The sequence below is a fragment of the Lemur catta genome, chromosome 8 (assembly GCF_020740605.2).
Source record: "Lemur catta isolate mLemCat1 chromosome 8, mLemCat1.pri, whole genome shotgun sequence".
Lineage (NCBI taxonomy): Eukaryota > Metazoa > Chordata > Mammalia > Primates > Lemuridae > Lemur > Lemur catta.
In genome coordinates, this window is record NC_059135.1 from 100,016,131 (window position 1) to 100,034,163 (window position 18,033).

Genomic DNA, 18,033 nt, shown 5'->3' on the forward strand with positions numbered 1-18,033 from the left:
GACACAGGGGCCTCACCGTCACCCTCGATCACATGGCTGCAGTTGTAGCAGACATCCCCAAAGAGCTGTGGACCAAGCAGGCTGTCAGTGTTGCCGCAGGCAGTCACGGCCCAGCCCAGGGCCAAGGTGTACCCTGGCCTGGCCTCTCCCCAGGCCTTCCCCTGGGTCCCTCCTGCTGGGCACAGGGGACCCCTGGCCCATTAGATACACCCCCTGGGAAGAACAGCAGGCTGAGGCATTGCTCCCCGAAAGGCCCCTTTGCTCCTGCTGGTGTCCTGCGAGGGGGTGGGCCTGGGTAGTGACCCCGTCCCATCAGCCTTCCCTGCCTTCTGTACCAGAGTGACAGAAGGGGGTGGCTGCTGGCACTGTCACTCCCCCATGCCCAGGACCTCACTCCGCCATCCCATTCAGTCCTCTCAACAGGCCTGGGTACAAGGGCACATTTTTCAAATGAAGACACTGAGGCCAAGAGAGCTGCCCAGGTTTCAAGACCCCAAGCCGGGAGCCAGGGCCAAGGGCACAGGTCTGGGCTCCTGAGGGGTCTGCCTGAAGCCTCCCCACAGCGCCCCCGCCGGCGGCCCTCTGCCCTGAGTCCCCGCAGGCTGCCCCTCACCCGGTTGTAGAGGGTGTTGCAGGGGGCCCCGCCCCTCACCTGGTTGTAGTGGGTCTCGCAGTAGGCCAGCCCCTTCCTCTCGTAGTGCCGGTGCCCCAGGAACGGCTTCTCACACTTGGCACAGACAAAGTGCTGGGAGGACAGAGTGCAGGCCAGGTGGCATCAGGGCTGGAGCGGTGACTCCAGGGGACAGTGGTGACCCCAGGAGACAGGAAGCAGGGACTGAGCAGGTGGTAGCTTTGCAGGGCTCACACTGGGCAGAGGGGCTGACACCTCCGTAGATGCCCTGGGGTCAGCCCACCCTGCTCCTCCTCTAAGGTACCCACCCACGGTGACATTGCAGGTCACCGTCCTCTCCCAGCCTGGTCTCCACCTTGGCAGCCTCAGTCAGCAAGGTGCCACAGCGTGGGGGGCCCTCCCAGGCGGGAGCCCTGCCTATTGCCTGGCGCCTCCTGGGGCCTCCCCCACACGCCAGGGGCCACTAGGAAGCACCTTCCTGTTCCGCCAGGACTGTGCGAGTGGGAGGCACCTGCCCCGGGAGGACACAGGCAGGGCCTGTGCCAAGGACCTTCTCAAACAGGCTGCCCAGGCCCTGGCACACAGACTTCCTTGCGAGTGTGCCTGTAAGAACATGAGAGCCCACAGTCCAGGGGCGAGTGCTCGGGTGACCCGGGTCCCACACCTGAGGAGCTCTCCAGCTCCATGTCTACACAGGCTGTGCACACAGCTGGTTCTGTCCACCACAAGCCCACAGGGCGCCCTGGGCAGACTGTCCCCAAAGTCTTCTCCTGACTTTGGAATCTCCTAGCATGCCAGGAGGGGGCGGAAAGGTGAGCGGGCTGCCCGACCATGGCCCGTGGGCTCAGGTCTCTGGCTTCCACGGGCAGGCTGGGTCCCCGGCCCAGCACAAGGAGGGCCAGCCACCAGGAGGAAGGTCCTTGCTGGGAGCCAGCCACACAGCCTCGGTGGGGACACAGGGGGGCTGCAGGGCCAGGCTCTGACCGTGACCATGAACCGGGGCACCCCACAACCCAGGCCACGAAGCCGCCAGCCCAGCTCACCTCCACGTGCCACTGCTTGCCCAGTGCGTTGACCACGCGGCCCTCGATGGGCCGCCGGCAGGCCCCGCAGATGGGGACGCCCATCTTGTCGTGGCAAGGCAGGCAGTAGAGCTCCGCCTTCAGCTCGCGGGCCTCGGCAGTCAGCTCCTTCCTGCAAGACAGTGCGGACCCCTGGGTGCCGCCCCTGTCTCTCCGCAGGGTCACACCAGCCCCTCCAGCCCGGCGCAGCTCCCTGAGAGGCCCCATTCTGTCCCAGGGAGCACTGCAGCAGGCGGCCCTCTCTGATCTCTGGGCCCCTTGAAGACTTCCTGTGCCCCAGACGGGCCCTGGAGCGCGGCCGGGCAGAAGGGCGCCTGTGTTCTGCACCGCCGGCCCCTGAGAGGCAGGTCTGTTCTCGGGCCCCTCCTCCTCCAAACCAGACAGGGCGTCTGGGGCAGGCACACAGCGGACTGGAGGGGACCAGGCCGGGGCTCTGCAGCCTCTCCCCCACCCCACAGCCCCACTCTGGGAGCCGCTCTGCTGCCCCGACCCGTCCTCCGCTCCATCCCAAGCCCCAGCCAGCAGTCCAGGCGCCCGGGCCACCCCCGAGTCTCAAGTGCCTCCCACGCAGAGCCCTGGAGAGGGGCGCTTCCTGCTCCACTCTGCCCTGCAGCCTGCGCCCCACTCTCCAGGCCCCCTCGGACCCCTGGCTCACCTCTCCCGCCTCTCCACGCCCTGCCCTGGCTCTGGGCGGCCCTGGCTCTCCGCCTGCCCCGTCACAGAGCGGGCTGCCACCTACCCGCAGTGGGTACAGCTGAAGTGGTCGGGGTGGTAGGCGTCGTTCCTGAACATGAGGGGCTGCTCGTCGATAACCAGGTGGCACCGCTGACAGATGTACTTGCCCAGGCCCTTGGCCTTCTCGCGGTTGTGACAAGGCCGGCAGAGGTGCCTGCGGGGGCAGAGGGGAGGGCGGGCCTTAGGGACAGAGCCCCCTGCCCCTGACGCCCTGCGGCTCCGCTGAGTGCCTGGGCTTGGGCCAGTCACCCCGCCTGGAAGGCACAGGTGAGCGCTGGAAAAGGAACCTGTGCTCAGGAAAGACCAGAAGCGAAGTTGCCAGAAGGGCTGTGCTTGCCGTCTGTACAGGGCGGGGTTCTTCTTTCCCCTTGTCTGAGCCTAGGACACTGTGGAATACAGCAGGCGTTTAAATGACATTTGCTGAAGAAGTAGCTTTATTTGTCAAATGTCCCTAGCATACACAAGTTCTAGCAAGTGGTCCTGTGCCCAGGAGAGTGGCAGTGAGTGCCTGGCCGTGGGGGCCGTGCACCCCCTTCCTCTGGGGTCCGCCGGATGCAGAGGGGCCCGCGCACGCACAGATGTGTTCTGTGTCCGGAGACAAGCGTGGCTATGTTGGACAGAGGCCCCCAAACCCAGGAACTGCCATGACAGAGTCTTTTTTGTGAAGGTCTCAGAGTAATTTCTGATGCTGCTCGCTGTGTTGGGCAACAGCTGCGGTCTCAACTGAGAGAAATCAACATGGTTTCTGTTCCCCGGGCCTCCAAGGTGGCAGGAATTTAGATCCAGGGTCCCCAGGCAAAAACGCACAAAGGCCCCATCCAACGGCCTTCCATGCCGGCTCCCACCTGCCGCCTGATCTACAATGTGCTCCTGGTGCCTCTGGGTCCCCCTCCCAGGCCCCCAAGCCACAGGGGAGCCTCCCCCCCCTGCACGGCCTCCACAGCGACCTAGCACCCAGCACTGGCACCTTTCGCACGCTGGTCAGGGAGTCTGCTTAAGAGATTAAGTCTCAGACTCAAGTTCCTCCGGCCAGATTACAGTGAGCACATCCCAGATGCCAGGCAGCCAGCTCAGCACCCCCGCCCGGCCCCCAGCGCCCACCGCCTGGACTCTGTGCTGCACAGGCCCACTCCGCTTGCCCTGGGGTGTCTGATCGTCCCAGCTGGTGTGCAGGGCGAGGGCCCACGTGAGGTGCCCGGCTGACTGGCACTCCACCGTGCCCCACTGGACCCCACGTGCCCAGCACGAGGCAGTGGCTCAGGGTCAGTTTGTTAAACATGTGAGTGAATGAATGATTGTGGCAGAGAGGGAGGGACGACAAGCATCATTTCGGTGTGACCAGTGGCCAAGCTGACGCTGGGAGCCCAGCTGCCTTTACCCCCGTGGCGGGCAGCAAGTGTGGCCTATGGCGGCATCCCTCATCATCGTGACCCCTGGAGCCCACCCTCTCCAGACACCTGTGCTCCACCCCCAACCCCGGGCCACCTCCACAGTCTCTGTCACAGGCAGGGCATTTGATCCCCATAACCGTTCTCCCCGGTGTGGTGACCCCTCCTTGGCTCAGGACAACATTCAACCCACCATGGAATAAGTTCTGCTTCAAAGCTATAGAAATTAGCTTGACTCCCCGCGACTCCATGGCAATGGTCAATGCCTTTGAGGCCACCGTCAGTGCTTACCCCAGTAGCAGAAGATCTGCGAGCCAGGAATGCCCTGCTCAGGGCAGCCAGTGGCTGTGAGCCACTCCCGGGGCCCGACGGGAAAGGGACCCCCCGACCGGCTCAGACACCTGCACACGCCCCCGGCTCCCAGGCAGGACGGACCAAGAGGCCTGAATCTCTTGAAGGAACCACAGATGGGAAACGCCCTCCCCAGATCTAAGGGCGACCTTCAGAATTTTTTTCCAGGTAAGATTAAGGTGGAACCTAAGGATTCTGGATTCAAACTGCAACAGAAAAGCAAACGAATACACAAGGCTGAAGTTCTGCAGTGGCGCACACTTGGGTTCAAATTCCGGCTCTGCCTCTTCCTAGCGTTTGCCATGGGTGAGTCTCAGTTTCCTCATCTATAAAATGGGGCAATAACCCAGCTCCACAGGGTCACGTGGGGAGACAAATGAAAGTAGTGGACGTGGTAGGTACTCCGTAAATGCCAGCCACATACAGTTTTCAATGTTGTCACTAAAAAATTTTAAGGTTTTTGAAACTGTGAGTGGCGATTTGGTTCCCCGTGTTACTGGATTTATCACTTTCGGGAAGATAAGGAGAAACGAGCCTGTCCACAGTCTCAGGAGAGACCACTGGTGACACCCAAAGGCACCCCAGCCACCCAGGGAGGAGTCGTGGGGGCAAGCAGGCAGCAGGGGGGCTGCACGGGGAGGGGGGCGGCAAGGCCTGCGGCTGAGCAGCGTCCCCCCAGGCGAGACAGCACCCCATTATGAGGCTCCTGCAGCTGCGCCCTGCTCCCGAGAAAGCCTGTGATTTATTCCCAACGCCCAAACGGGGCCTAATTATACGGGCAGGACACAAGGCCCCTAAGGCAAGTGTCCTGAAAGAGTCCCCTCTCGCTCGGCCCAAACAAGCCTGCTCGGCCTGCCCCCTCGGCATTCACAAGACCCCCCTCCTGCCCGCCCCGGCGGTCTTGCAAGTGCTGGCCTGTTGCCATGGCAGCCAGCCCCCCACCCGCAGCCCCCATTAGTAGGAGTCATCCCCTTCTGAAACGTCCTCTTGTGTCTGTCAGTTCCAGCCCGAGCCCCCACCGGCCCTCGCCCACTCCGAGGCTCTGAAGACAGTCACACACTCAGCCTCTGTGACGCTGAGCAGCCAAGCTGGGGGGGGACGGGCTGGGGACACACTGGAATATTCACAGCCCTGGTGGCAGCAGCGGCAGCCAGAGGAGCGGCCCACCACACAAGGGACCCCTCAGGAATGAAGTGGCCTTTCAGGGCCAGAGGGGCTGCGGCCTCCCTTCCTCCCCTTAAATAGCCAGCCTTCCACCCACAGCTGCACGGAGCCCAGCGCCGGCACCGCCACCCACGGGCACAGCTCACCTGCCACCCCGAAGACCCCTGCCCTTCCTCCCAGACCTGGCTCGAGGTAAGGGACAGGCCGGGCGGGGCGGGCAGGGAGCCCAGGGGCCAAGCCCAGGAAGCACAACAGGGGGGCTGCCGGATGGAGCCAGGGTGCTTCTTGCCCTTCTCTTTGGTAACGGTATGACCTGTGTCTGGAAGGCCTAGCACAGTCTGAACTCACAGCGGCCCGCTGGCCGTGATTTTGTCCCTCTGTCGGGGGCCTGCAGAGGGCAAGTGGCTCCCACAGTCCCACGCTGCAGTGGCCGCCGGAACCCAGCACCCTGCCCATCGGGCAGCCTTGGCACGAGCAGGAGCCTGCCTGGGAGTAGGGCTCAGGCCGGGGAGGGACAGGTGCCCAGTGCAGAGGAAAGTGCTGCCACCACAGGCTCCTCCCACGGCCACGCCTGCCCAGCACCCCTCCACGGAGGCCCCAGACCTGCCTAGGCCCTGGCTGCACCCCACGCCCCTGCCCTAGGTCACCTGCTCCGTGTTGGTGCCAGCAGAGAGCCCTGAGGAACAGCGAGTCCAGATCGAGGTCTGAGTTTGTAAGGGACAAGGGAGAGAGAGGCGGGGGCTGGTCTCAGATCATACTGCAAAGTCAGTGTCAGAACTCGTAAAACAGAAACGTCAGCAGAACAGAAACAAGCCAGACAGCTTTCAGAATCAAATCTCAGGCCCGGGGCGGAGGCCACCTGCCACCTGCCACCTGCCAGCAGGAGGCACACCTGGCGGCAGGCCTGCCCAGAGCCACGGGTGTGCGAGCCCTGCAGTCCCCAGGGCCCTGCTTGGGTAACGCTCTGCTGTCGCTGTCTCGAAATCCCTGCTTTTTGAGCAAGGGGCTGCGCCTATTCATCTCACGCGGGCGCAGCAGCCCCTTGTCTTAGGCAGCAGGCCTGCAGCCAGGCCTCAGCAGCTCTAGTGAGAGCTGGGACAAAGCCACCAAGCCACACTCCCAGCCTCCGGCCCAGGTCCTGGCAGCCCCCAGAGGCGAGGCAGTGTCCTGGGCTTTCCTGGCTCTGACTCCCAGCTCCAGGGCCACTGCTCCCTGGACAAGTGACCTCAGGCAAGTTAGCACGTGCTGAGACTTGATATTCTAATCTGTAAAATGGGGCTACTGATGCCTTCCTCTTAGGGCTGGCGCCAGTGAGCACAGACAGGCCCTCACCACGCCAGGTGGTGTGGGTGGTCGTACCTGTCTGCCCACCCCTCCTGGCCCGCTCCACCTTGGGCTGTCCTTCCTCCTTTCTCCGATCACCTGGCTGGAGCCCTGCTCCTCCGGTCTCCTGTCCTCGCCCCTGGCACAGCCACGGCTCCCCCCCCAGCACGTGCTCCCTCTCCTCCCTGCCCCTGCAGGCCCGCCCTGTGGCAGGGCTGCGTCCCTCCCTCTGTCCCACATCCACGGCCCCCTCAGGGGCCCTCACAGCCCATCCCCGGGGCACTCAGGCCTGTCTCCAGGCCCTCGCCTGAGCTCCCAAAAGTCACCCTACATTCTGCACCCCTCAGCTCTCCACGGCCCCTCACCGCGCTTTAGCAGTCCTGGGAGCGTCAGCTGAGACCCTTCCAAGTCAGAGGACGATGGCATCTGGATTCCCACAGGGGAACGTGCGCTTGACTTCAACCTAGGAACAGACCCCAATTCCTGGGAGCCGCAGGAAACTAGTTCAGCCTGAAACGCACTGCAGGGGGGCAATCTCTGGGGCGGGTGAACTTCCCTGGATCCCTCAGGGTAAAAGGCGATGTTACAGGCAAGTGCCCTCCTCCGCCTTGCTCGGCCAGCCCTCTCCTCCCCAGGGGCAGGCCCCGCACAGCACACCTGCTCCCCTGAAGGGCTGCGGGTCTCTCCCACGCCCTCCCCCAGCCACCGCCAGCCCAATTCCCTTCCAGGCCAGGACAGCACCCGGCCTCCTCCAGGGGCTGCTGCACCAACACACAGCCGCCAGGCCCAACGCTCCCGGCACCACCGGCACCCTGGGCAGCCCTGGGGGACGTATTATCAGGGTCATTAAGAGGAGACTGAGGCTGGGAGAAGTACACAAAGAGAACTTGCCCCAGGCAGGCCCCCGGCTGCTCAGGGCGGACCAGGCTTGAGGACCCTGCCGGGCCTGCAGCCTGAGCCCGGCCCCTGCTGCTCTGCTGTGGGCGGGTGGGACGCCGGCTTTTCTCCTGCCCACACCCCCACTGCCGGCCAGGGTCTGGGAGGCAGGGTGTTGGGACGTCCCCTCTCCTTCTGAAATCTCTTGAGTTGACCAAAGTCGCAACAGGAGTCAGTTTCTCTGTCTGTGGGGTGGGGGGCGGGGGTGGGTGCCTTTCCCAGATCCAGGTGTCAGTGGTCTGTGACCCAGGCTGCAGGGTGGGAAGCTGGGCGGCCTCCGGGTCTCTCTGGTACAGTTCTGAACTAGAACCCACCCCGGCTGGCGTCTACACAGCTCCTCCCCACCTGGAAACGGCTCTGCGCGGTCCCGAGGCCACTGCAGGGGCAAACACTCCGCTGGCCAGAGGCCCACGCACAGGCCTTTCTTAAACTCGAGTCTCCACTGTCACGGAGTTGGGGACTGTGTACGTCCAGAAAGCCCACAAGAGCGACCTTGGGGCTCTCAGGCGGTGTGGACAGAGCAGGCCTCTTGGCATTCCTGGCGCCGCGGGGGGGCGGAAAGCGGCAGCACACTGCTCGCTGCACTCACGGGATCCCCGTCAGAAAGCGTGAGCAGGGTGCACCCACCAAGGCCGGGCCGCAGAAGAGCTGGCAGGGCTCAGGAATACATCGCCCACCCACCCATCAGGAAGGGGGCTTGGGGACCCCAAGTGCCATCCCCACCGCTCAAACAGCACACCTTGGGGCTGAGCAAAATACCCACGGCCCCCCCTCCACCCTCCCACCACCCAGGGCCTCGCACCTCTCCCGGCTGCGGTGCTGACCCGCCCTCCTGGCCCTGAGGGAGTGGACTGAGGTGCAGCGTGGTGAGGGGCGTCAGGTTTCTGGGTCACCTGGCACCAGGCCCAGGCCCCTGCCTGCCGGGCAGGGATGCAGCTGCAGCAGGGGGGCTCTGAGGCCTGGTTCTGCTTTTGCCTTTTGCTGGAGTTCTGAATGCCTGGGACACTCGCCTGCCCCCAGATGGACAGGGAGGTCCCTCAGCAGTGCCCGAGGCAGTGGCCCTGCCCCTGAGGGGGTGGGGGGTGGTCTGCAGGCACCAGAGGCCTCACTTCTGGACACCTGGAGAGTGTGAGGCTTCCGTGACTCGTTTGCTTGTCCCCTGCAGGCGTGGCCCGGGCTCTGCCTCCAGCCAAAGCATGAATGGCCCCGAGGTGGCCTCCCCAGCTCTGATGGCCAACGCCTCCCTGGCCGCCATGGAGCGATGCGGCCAGGAGACGCCGCTGGAGAACATGCTGTTCGCCTCCTTCTACCTCCTGGATTTCATCCTGGCTTTTGTTGGCAACGCCCTGGCCCTGTGGCTTTTCGTCCGGGACCACAAGTCGGGCACCCCGGCCAACGTGTTCCTGATGCACCTGGCCGTGGCCGACTTGTCCTGCGTGCTGGTCCTGCCCACCCGCCTGGTCTACCACTTCTCCGGGAACCACTGGCCGTTCGGGGAGATCCTGTGCCGGCTCACCGGCTTCCTCTTCTACCTCAACATGTACGCCAGCATCTACTTCCTCACCTGCATCAGCGCCGACCGCTTCCTGGCCATCGTGCACCCGGTCAAGTCCCTCAGGCTCCGCAGGCCCCTCTATGCCCACCTGGCCTGTGCCTTCCTGTGGGGGGTGGTGGCCGTGGCCATGGCCCCGCTGCTGGGGAGCCCGCAGACCCTGCAGACCAACCACACGGTCGTCTGCCTGCAGCTGTACCGGGAGAAGGCCTCCCACCACGCCCTGGTGTCCCTGGCCGTGGCCTTCACCTTCCCGTTTGTCACCACAGTCACCTGCTACCTGCTCATCATCCGCAGCCTGCGGCAGGGCCCCCGTGTGGAGCAGCGCCTCAAGAACAAGGCCGTGCGCATGATCGCCATGGTGCTGGCCATCTTCCTGGTCTGCTTCGTGCCCTACCACGTGCACCGCTCCGTCTACCTGCTGCACTACCGCAGCGGCGGTGCCTCCTGCGCCGCGCAGCGTGCCCTGGCCCTGGGGAACCGCATCACCTCCTGCCTCACCAGCCTCAACGGGGCCCTCGACCCCGTCATGTACTTCTTCGTGGCCGAGAAGTTCCGCCACGCCCTGTGCAACTTGCTCTGTGGGAAAAGGCTCACAGGCCCACCCCCCAGCGTCGAAGGGAAAACCAACGAGAGCTCGCTGAGTGCCAGGTCGGAGCTGTGAGCCCCGGGGCCACGCGGGCCAGCCACAGACCGCCTTGGAAGGACAGCTCCCCCAGGCTGCTGAGGGAAGTCCGCCGTCTCCCAGCCTCCTCCTGAGCAAACAGCCTGAAACCCCAGCAGGTCCCTACCTGTCCCTCCAAGGCCTGAGCCCCTAGGTCACCCAGCTGTGCTCAGTATTAACCCCTAAAACGGGAGAACCAAAAAGAGGATCGACCAGCCACCCCCTGCAGGGACAGCCTTGGCTTACTGCTGACTATGGCTCCTAGACATTCAGTGACTTCACCCAGGGTCAGACGGCGGGGGAAGGGGACCAGAGAACAATTCCTTCACAATGACGGTCTTTCTTTCCCTGCTAGTCTCCTTCCCACTGCAGAAACGCACAGCTTTGAGCTGTTGCCCTTGCTAGCACGCATGTGTCATCCTAACGTGGCCTTTTTTGTACTTGTTTGTACAAATCATAAACACAACTGCAGCTTAAGACTGTGAAGGTTATCGTGTTTGGCCTACGTGAAGCCCTTCCCAGAACTTCTCCCTTCGACTCAAGAGTAGCAAAGCAGTGGCACAGGCGGCATGGCGGAGGCGTCGGGCTCTCTTGCTAGGGTTCCGGCGGCCCCAGGGCATGTCCGCCCCACGCAGACTGTGGGGTTCCGAGTGCCAGGGCGGGCGGGGAGGCCGGGCGGGGCTCTCATTCCTCACTCACTCCAGCGGCTGCCCTGCCCCTCAGAAGGCAGCACTGTACTTTAAGGTCACCTTTTACTTTCCAACGCACTTCTGGACTCTTCCAGACTTCCCCAAGCAGTCCGAGGGCCAGCGGCCCTGTGCAAGTCTTGGCTCGAGAAGGAGACAGGACTCGCTCCTGGCACACACCTGGTCGGTGACCCCGCCGGTCAGCATAGCTCCCAGAGCTGCCTCTCAGCCCCTGCACTGCACCCCCTTGCCCCATGGCCCCCACTTGGATGCGGGCCACTTGCCTCTCTGCGGAGTGGCACACGCACCAGCAGCGCAGGCAAAGAACCAAGGAGGAACTACAGGAGGGAACGGAGTGCCAGACAGGAGACGGTGTGCCAGGGGCACGTGGCCAGGGGTCTCTGGAGGCGGGTGCTGCCTCTCACTGACACGGGAGATGCACGGGGGAGCGGGCTTGGTCCTCAGCGGAGGAGAAATTTGCAGCTCATTATGGGATGCCAGTGGGTGCCAAGTGGAGACGGCATGTGGGCAGCCGAGCACAGCAAGGCAGAGATCGCGGGTTGTCCAGACACTCCTGTCATTGGGGCTCTGGACTGTCTGCAAGGGCAGCCACGAGGGCTGAGCACGGAGCCCCGGACAGCCGCCACGGGGAGACGGGGAAGATCGTGAGCTGGAAGAGGAGAGTGAGTGGCTGCAGCCACAAGGCTGGAGGAATCCACGGGAACTCAGGGTCCCGGGTGCCAGGAGAGCAAGTGTTTCTGTGCCTCAGCAGCTGTGGTGAGAGCTACTGAGAGGTCTGAGTCCCGGAAGAGACGGGGCGGTGGGAACACAGGGCAGGAGCCGAGGCTGTGCTGGGAGGAAGGCCCGAGGGTACTGTGAGCTGGGGAAGAGTGGAGAGAAGGGAGCCCCGGAGGCGGTGCAGGGTGACCAGGCCACGCTCCCCAGAGGCAGGGCCACAGGTGCTGGGACAGGGTCCCCAGAGCCCGTGCCCCAGGGTGGGAGAGTGAGACCACCCACTGTGGAGAGGACACAGAGCGCAGTGCGGGGAGGGCCACGATAGCAAGCCTTCCGGAAGGGGCAACTCTCCGAGTGCCACGAAGTCTGTGGCCCTGAATTTAGAGCAAATTCGGGCAACCTGGCTGAGTGATTCCCTCCAGGACACTCAGCCTGTGGGTACAGGCAGGGGAGCCTGGAACGTGCCTGGCCCCCCGCAAGCGGCACCTGCAGCAGGGGCCCCTCCCTGCCCAGCAGAGGCCGCCTTACCTGCCCGCGTTCTTCACGAAGCCCAGGTCAGCCAGCTCCACGTCACACAGCTCACAGCGGAAGCAGCCCGGGTGCCAGTTGTTGTTCATGGCCTTGATGACGCGGCCGATGATGAACTCGCCTGGGAGAGGAGAGTCCCTGTGGCCGGGCTGGCGTGGGCCCCCCCCTTGGGCCCCCCAGCATGGTCCACGCTAGTGCTCCGCCTGCCCTCGGCCTGGCCCAGCAGCCCCGCTGTGGCAAGGTGGTGCCTGCAGGGGCCTGCAGACAGGGTGGGCGGTCAGGGAAGAGCCCCCCACACCCCCACTTCCCAGGCAGTGCGGGGGTGTTGTCGCCGCCCTTACCACAGGATCCACAGCACGGAGCAAACAGCATTTGGAAGTCGTGTTCGCAGTACTTCCGGCCTTCGAACTGCAAACAGGGCCACAGAGAGGACAAGCAAACCACCCATCATTCCCACGAGCCAGCCTGGCCGGTGTCCTTGAGGAGGGCATTCCAGGCTGAGGCTGGGGCAGCAGGTCCCAGGCCTGGCCCGCAGAGGGGAATGGCCCATTTGGGATGGGGGGTGCAAAGGGAGGGCCCTCTGGCGGAGCTGGAGAGGTGGGCAAGGCCGGGGCAGGGCTGGGAGCAGGACCCCGGGAGGGTGGAGACCAAGTTTGCAGCGTGTGCGCCACCTGGCCCTATTTCCCATGTCTTCTCCAGGGGAGAAGTCCAGCTCCCCAGAGGCCACAAAGACCCAGGGAGGGGACAGAAGGAAGGGGATACTGGAATGGCCTACAGGGAGGGTCCCGGGAGGACACAGAGTCCTGGGCCAGCACACCAGCGAGCATACCACTGGGCAGCCGCTGCTGGCAGTGCAGCCCCTGTGCTGGCCCCACGTGTGGCCAGAGCCGCCTCTGCCTTCCTCTCCCCTAACAATTTTATTTTCTTTTTTTAAGTTGTTTGTTCCCTGTTCTCTAAAATGAGTGTCCTATTAGGGTACAACTGGATATAGCCTACCTGGTGACCTGTAGAGGCAGGAGAAGTTTAAACTCATTCACCAGCCATATCTCCTGGGCACCTACTGTGTGCCAGGCTTTGCTCTAAGCAAACGGCCACAGTGGGACAGCATTTCCTAGGAGGCTGAAGGCACCATGAGGAAGGGCTGCCCCACCTCAACCGGGCACATCACACACCCCACACCCCGCCACCAGCCAATCCCATCAGCTCTACCTCAAAATGTTAACATGTCTAGCACCTGACCCCTGGTCACCACGGCCACTGCAGCCACCAGTGGTGTGCTGGCAAATGTTCGACAAGTCGCTCTTTGTTGGGGGCAGGGGTGGGGGGCACCGATGTGTAGTGTTTGCCAAGTTCTGTGTCCGCCATTTCCCACCACGGGCAATTTCAAGCTGCAACATGACCTCAACGTGGAGCTGAGATGTGCCGTGGCCAGCACGTCAGTATGGTGGACAGAAACAACCCCGAAAGCATAGATAGTAAAATGTAACAAAATAATTAGGAAGTGGCACATTATGAGTATTTGTTACCTTTGTTTTTAATAAAATTTCATCTCATTTTACTTTTATATCATTTAATTTTTAATAATAGCTGTGTTTCACAACCAGCTTGCAAGATTGCTGAAGATCTGAAGACCTTGTGGGCTGTGGGGGCCACTCTAGGCCCTTCACGCTCACGGGGACGAATGCAGTGATCCAGCGCCTGGGCCCCCTGGTCTCCCGCCTCTGTCCCTGCCCCCCTTACAGTCTCTCCTCAGCACGGCACCCAGAGGAGTCCTGCTCAAATGGCGGTAGACGCTGTGACCCCACTGCACACACTAGGTGGCTCCTGTCTCTTGCAGAGCAGAAGCTTAGGGCCCCGCAGAGGCCCATGGGGCCAAGCGAGACCCACCTCCTCACCCTCATCTCCCGCCCTCTCCTTGTCGTTCCCTGGGCTTCCATCACACCAGCCCTCCTACCACACTCCAAATGCCCCTGTGTGCTTCCAAGGCAGGGCCTTTGCACGTGCTGTGCCCCTTGCCGAGTGCTCTTTCCACAGAGATGTGCATGGCTGCCTCCTTTCAGGTCCGCCCACATGTTACCTGCCCTGAGCACCCACCTCCCCTCCTGAGAGCTCTCATTCCCAGAGCATTGGCACCGTCCGACAGACCGAGTGGTTGCTGTGTTTCCTGTCTGATCCCAACAAAGTTCCTGCCCCGAGACTGCCCAGAGAAGGCTGGGTGAAGGGGGACTCTTCTTTGGCACCCACGGCAACCAGGGGCACGGTTCACACTTTACAGGCGAGGGATGGGCCCGAGCAGGAGTGGCGAGCACGGCTCTGTGCTGGCTCAAGGCCCGCCCCGTCACTGGCCTGTCCTGCCGGCACCCAGAAGGCCAACTCTGAGCTGGGTCTGCGACGGTGCCCGGGGCCCCCTGCCCCAGGAGCATGCTCACCTCGTAGAAGAGCCCCTCGGGGAACGGCCGGAAGCACTGGGCGCACACGAAGCAGTGCTCGTGGTACAGCTCCCCGCTGCTGTGGACGATGCGCTCGGCAGGGGCGAAGCGGGCCTGGCAGCGCTGGCACACTGCGTTAGCCAAGGCGTCCGACATGTTGCTAGCGGGAGGGGAGAAGGAGGGCGGAGGTCAGGCCTGGGTGGGAGCAAGGTGGAGCAGCCGGGAGGGCTGCGCCCGGGGGACACGCCTCGCTCTCAAAAGGTTAAAATGCTGGCCGGGTGCGGTGGCTCAGGCCTGTAATCCTAGCCCTCTGGGAGGCCGAGGCGGGAGGCTCGCTGAAGGTCATTAGTTCAAGACCAGCCTGAGCAAGAGTGAGACCCCGTCTCTACTAAAAATAGAAAGAAATTAGCTGGACAACTAAAAACATATAGAAAAACTTAGCCAGGCATGGTGGTGCATGCCTGTAGTCCCAGCTACTCGGGAGGCTGAGGCAGGAGGATCGCTTAAGCCCAGGAGTTTGAGGTTGCTGTGAGCGAGGCTGACGCCACGGCACTCACTCTAGCCCGGGCAACAGTGCGAGACTGTCTAAAAAAAGGTTAAAGTGCTTTACAGGATAAGGAAGATCCCTCCCGCTCAGTCCCCAGGCTGCTCAGTCTTCATGGTCTGGGCTGTCTCCTGGGCTGTCAGTGGTCACCTCAGCTCCCACTCAGGCCGCCTGTGGCCCCTTCCTCAGGGCCCAGAGGGTCTCTGGGGGTAGAACGTCATCGTCACCCAGGTGCGGGTGAGCGGCTCTGCATTCACCCCTTATTTAATCCTGAGGTAACCCTGTAGCTACTAGTGTCACCACTGTCTTCCAGATGAGGGACCTTCGCCTGGGAGAGTGTGAGCGTTGGCAATGCGCCCAGCTCACACGGCGGGCGGCAGAGTCCAGACTGGCCAGACTTCGGGGTTCCTTCCTCTGCACCACGAGCTAGTTTCCAATCGACTGCCCCCCAGTACACGTAACAACCCAACCGTGGAGAAGGCAAGAGTGTGACTCTCAGGTAGGGACAGATGAGGGGAGCAATATTTTCATCCATGCTGGGCAACTGCCTGTCCCAGGGCAGTGGTGGGCTTCCTTCCGGGAGGAGTGGAACAAAAACCGAACTAGAGGGGAAGGGCCCACAGCCAGCCAGGCCCGCACTCACTCCAGCCCAGAGGGGCCCTTTGGGACTCAAGAGTGTGGGCAGGACGTGGCCGAGACGCCCTGCCTGCCTCTGCAACCGCTGGAGACCGCGCAGCGCCTCCTGCTAGGGAGCAGCACACAGGTGCCGTCGCAGCGCCACCTCCGGGGAATGGGGTGGCTGCACTCATCGAGCAGCCATGCAATCGGTCGGTAATCTCTGCCCAGGGAGTGGCTGGAGAGAGGCGCTCAAGCTCAGAGCCTTTGAGACTGTCTTTCCAGCCTGCCCTGCCTCCGGGCACTGAATCCTGTCAGTCACTTGTCCACGGCTGCGCCACTATGAGCAGAATGCTTGAGCAGGTGAGGCTCTCGGAGGGCCTGTGGGAGGGCCAGCCTGAAGGGTGTCAACCACAGGAAGAGGGGTCCTTAGACAGAGGGGCCCAGGCAGCGGAGAAGAGGGCTCCCTCTCAGGGCCTAAGGGGTGGGGGATGGGGCGGTGGGCCCCACAGCGGTGCCGCCGCAGGGAGACAGACTGGAAACCGGGAAGGGCACCCAGGTGGAATGCCCTCTCTCCTCCGCTTGGGGACTCGCGTGTCAGGGGCAGGGCTGGAAGGCCACTCAGCAGGCCTCTCCAGGATTTCTGCACGCTTCAGCCTGCCCTCAGGTGTGCTTCAGGGACCAAAGCCACCTCCTGTGTGCACATTTAGGCCAGAGGGTGAGGAAGCAGGGATGGTGGCAAGAGGACTTGGGAAGAGCCCAAGATGGAAGGGAGCCTCAGTGCCCAGGGCCTCTCCCCAGCCCTCCCCAGCTCCCTGCTGGTCTCCACCAGGCGGGCCAGGCCGGCCATCAGCCATGGAGGACTGGCCACCCCAAGCCACCCCAGAGGGCTGGGCTGGATTTTGTCAGGACAGGCTTGGTTTCCTTCCCAGAGAACACACCCCCAAGGTGGCAGGGAGGATGTCCCAACACCTGACCATGAACAAGACCCCGTGAGCCTTGGAGAGGTCAGAAATCAACAGGAAATCCTGCAACTCTGGGCCTGGAATTCCCTACTCCACAGATGCAGAAAATGAAGCCAAACTAAGAATTTCAGTCCAGCTCCAGCCTTTTGAGTTGGGCTGAGTCAACTCCCACCAGCCAGTTGCTACTGGACACCGGACCCCACATTCTAGTTACTGTAACTTCCTGAGTCCCCTCCCACCTTCCTAAATAGACCCTGTTACACTCTCCTCCGTCACTCCATTTGACTGTGACGTGTGTTTGCCACCAGGACCCTAACAGCAGCCCGGCCACAGCCCTCTCCCTCCACCTTCTTGTCCCCCTTCCAGTTGGTGCCCCAGCAGCCGGCCCCTACCCAGAGGACTGGCCCAAAACTGGTTGTCTAGTTCCCTGGCTGGGTCCCCGGGGACCTCGGGTGGAGCACACTGCCACCTGTGCCCCACATGCCTCGCATAAGCCCCGGCACAGCCAACGTCTCGGGCAGCAGAGCCCCCAACGGCAGCTCTGTGAGAGGCTCTGGCTGCCTCCCCACGACACCCTGCTGGGAAACACAGGACGTTCCAACCCCTTGGCAAAGACAGGGATGGGTGGCATCTGAAGGCGCCCAGACAACTGAACTTCAGCACCGTCGGAGAAAATGCCAGCCGTCTCCTGCGGGGGAGGAAGGGAGGCAGCAAGGCCCCGCAAGATGAGCAGAGACTCCAGGTCCCCCCCGCCCAGCTCTAATCCTCACAGCCCGGCCGGCCACCACTGCGGGACCTGGAAAAAAGCTTCTCTGGGCCTCACTTCCTCTTCGGTGCAGAGAGGCACCAGAGTGACAGTATGGCCTCAGGGAGCCGAAGTGGAGAATGCCCGGCAGAAGCATGCCCAGCCTGGATAAAGAGGGCTGTTGTTTCCCTGCAACCTGGGAGCCTTCCAGAGTCCCTCTGCCACGGCCAGTCCTGGGGAGGCCTGTAGGCTGCCTGGGCGCCCTGCGAGAGGGCAAAGGGTCAGAGACACGGACATTCTATTTCCTCCTCTGCACATTCCAGCCAAGAACCAGGAGCACGAAGTCTGCCCAGCTCCCCGCAGGAGACATCAGCACCCGGCCCCAGCACAACCACACAGAACACACGGGGACACGCAGCCTGGGAGCCAAGCCCTGGAGCCCAGGAGTGCACGTCATCTCGCACCTCTTCCCCCAACCCTCCCCAGCACCCAGAAACAATCTCAATCTTAACAGCCAACACAAGCCAATCTGTTGCAAGATATCCCTGAGCTTTACCATTGTCAGCCTGGGGTGGGGTCAAGGGAGCCATCTCTGTGCCAGGTCCCTGTAAGGGGAGGTTGCTGGTTCCAGCAGAGGACATTAAAGCACAGAGAGGGTCAGTAACCTGCTGAAGGTCACACAGGATTGGACTCAAGCTCCCTCCTGTGGCATCCCATAGACACAGCCATTCAAGACTCTGTTTCTGGCCGGGCGCGGTGGCTCACGCCTGTAATCCTAGCTCTGGGAGGCCGAGGCGGGTGGATCGCTCGAGGTCAGGAGTTCGAGACCAGCCTGAGCAAGAGTGAGACCCCGTCTACTAAAAATAGAAAGAAATTATCTGGCCAACTAAAAATATATATACAAAAAAATTAGCCGGGCATGGTGGCTCATGCCTGTAGTCCCAGCTACTCGGGAGGCTG

The 18,033-nt window shown here is 62.7% G+C and overlaps 2 protein-coding genes across 5 annotated transcripts in view; one reads left to right on the forward strand and one right to left on the reverse strand.

Moving 5' to 3' along the window:
- Nucleotides 1-18,033, reverse strand: part of LIMS2 (LIM zinc finger domain containing 2) — a 32,790-nt gene that overhangs the window by 1,639 nt on the left and 13,118 nt on the right. For 2 of the 3 annotated variants that reach the window (XM_045558838.1, XM_045558839.1), the window contains exons 2-8: nt 14,205-14,364; nt 12,117-12,183; nt 11,776-11,896; nt 2,453-2,602; nt 1,675-1,825; nt 653-745; nt 17-65 (exon numbers count right to left, since the gene is read on the reverse strand). In XM_045558838.1, the coding sequence (XP_045414794.1) occupies nt 17-65; nt 653-745; nt 1,675-1,825; nt 2,453-2,602; nt 11,776-11,896; nt 12,117-12,183; nt 14,205-14,364 (791 nt within the window). Of the gene's footprint in view, nt 1-16; nt 66-652; nt 746-1,674; nt 1,826-2,452; nt 2,603-5,998; nt 6,271-11,775; nt 11,897-12,116; nt 12,184-14,204; nt 14,365-18,033 lie in introns of those variants that run through there. The other variant, XM_045558840.1, reaches the window with a different exon arrangement.
- Nucleotides 16-10,303, forward strand: GPR17 (G protein-coupled receptor 17). 2 transcript variants are annotated; one of them, XM_045558841.1, is made up of 3 exons: nt 16-4,493; nt 5,451-5,543; nt 8,776-10,303. In XM_045558841.1, the coding sequence occupies exon 3, from the start codon at nt 8,807-8,809 to the stop codon at nt 9,824-9,826; it is 1,020 nt and encodes a 339-aa protein (XP_045414797.1). In that variant the 5' UTR covers nt 16-4,493; nt 5,451-5,543; nt 8,776-8,806; the 3' UTR covers nt 9,827-10,303. The 2 variants fall into 2 exon arrangements, with proteins under 2 accessions (XP_045414797.1, XP_045414798.1); XM_045558842.1 differs by lacking the exon at nt 16-4,493 and having other exon boundaries at nt 5,381-5,543.

Excerpts from the sequence above, each read along its gene's own strand:
- GPR17 (XM_045558841.1), top strand. The coding sequence starts at position 8,807 with ATGAATGGCCCCGAGGTGGCCTCCCCAGCTCTGATGGCCAACGCCTCC.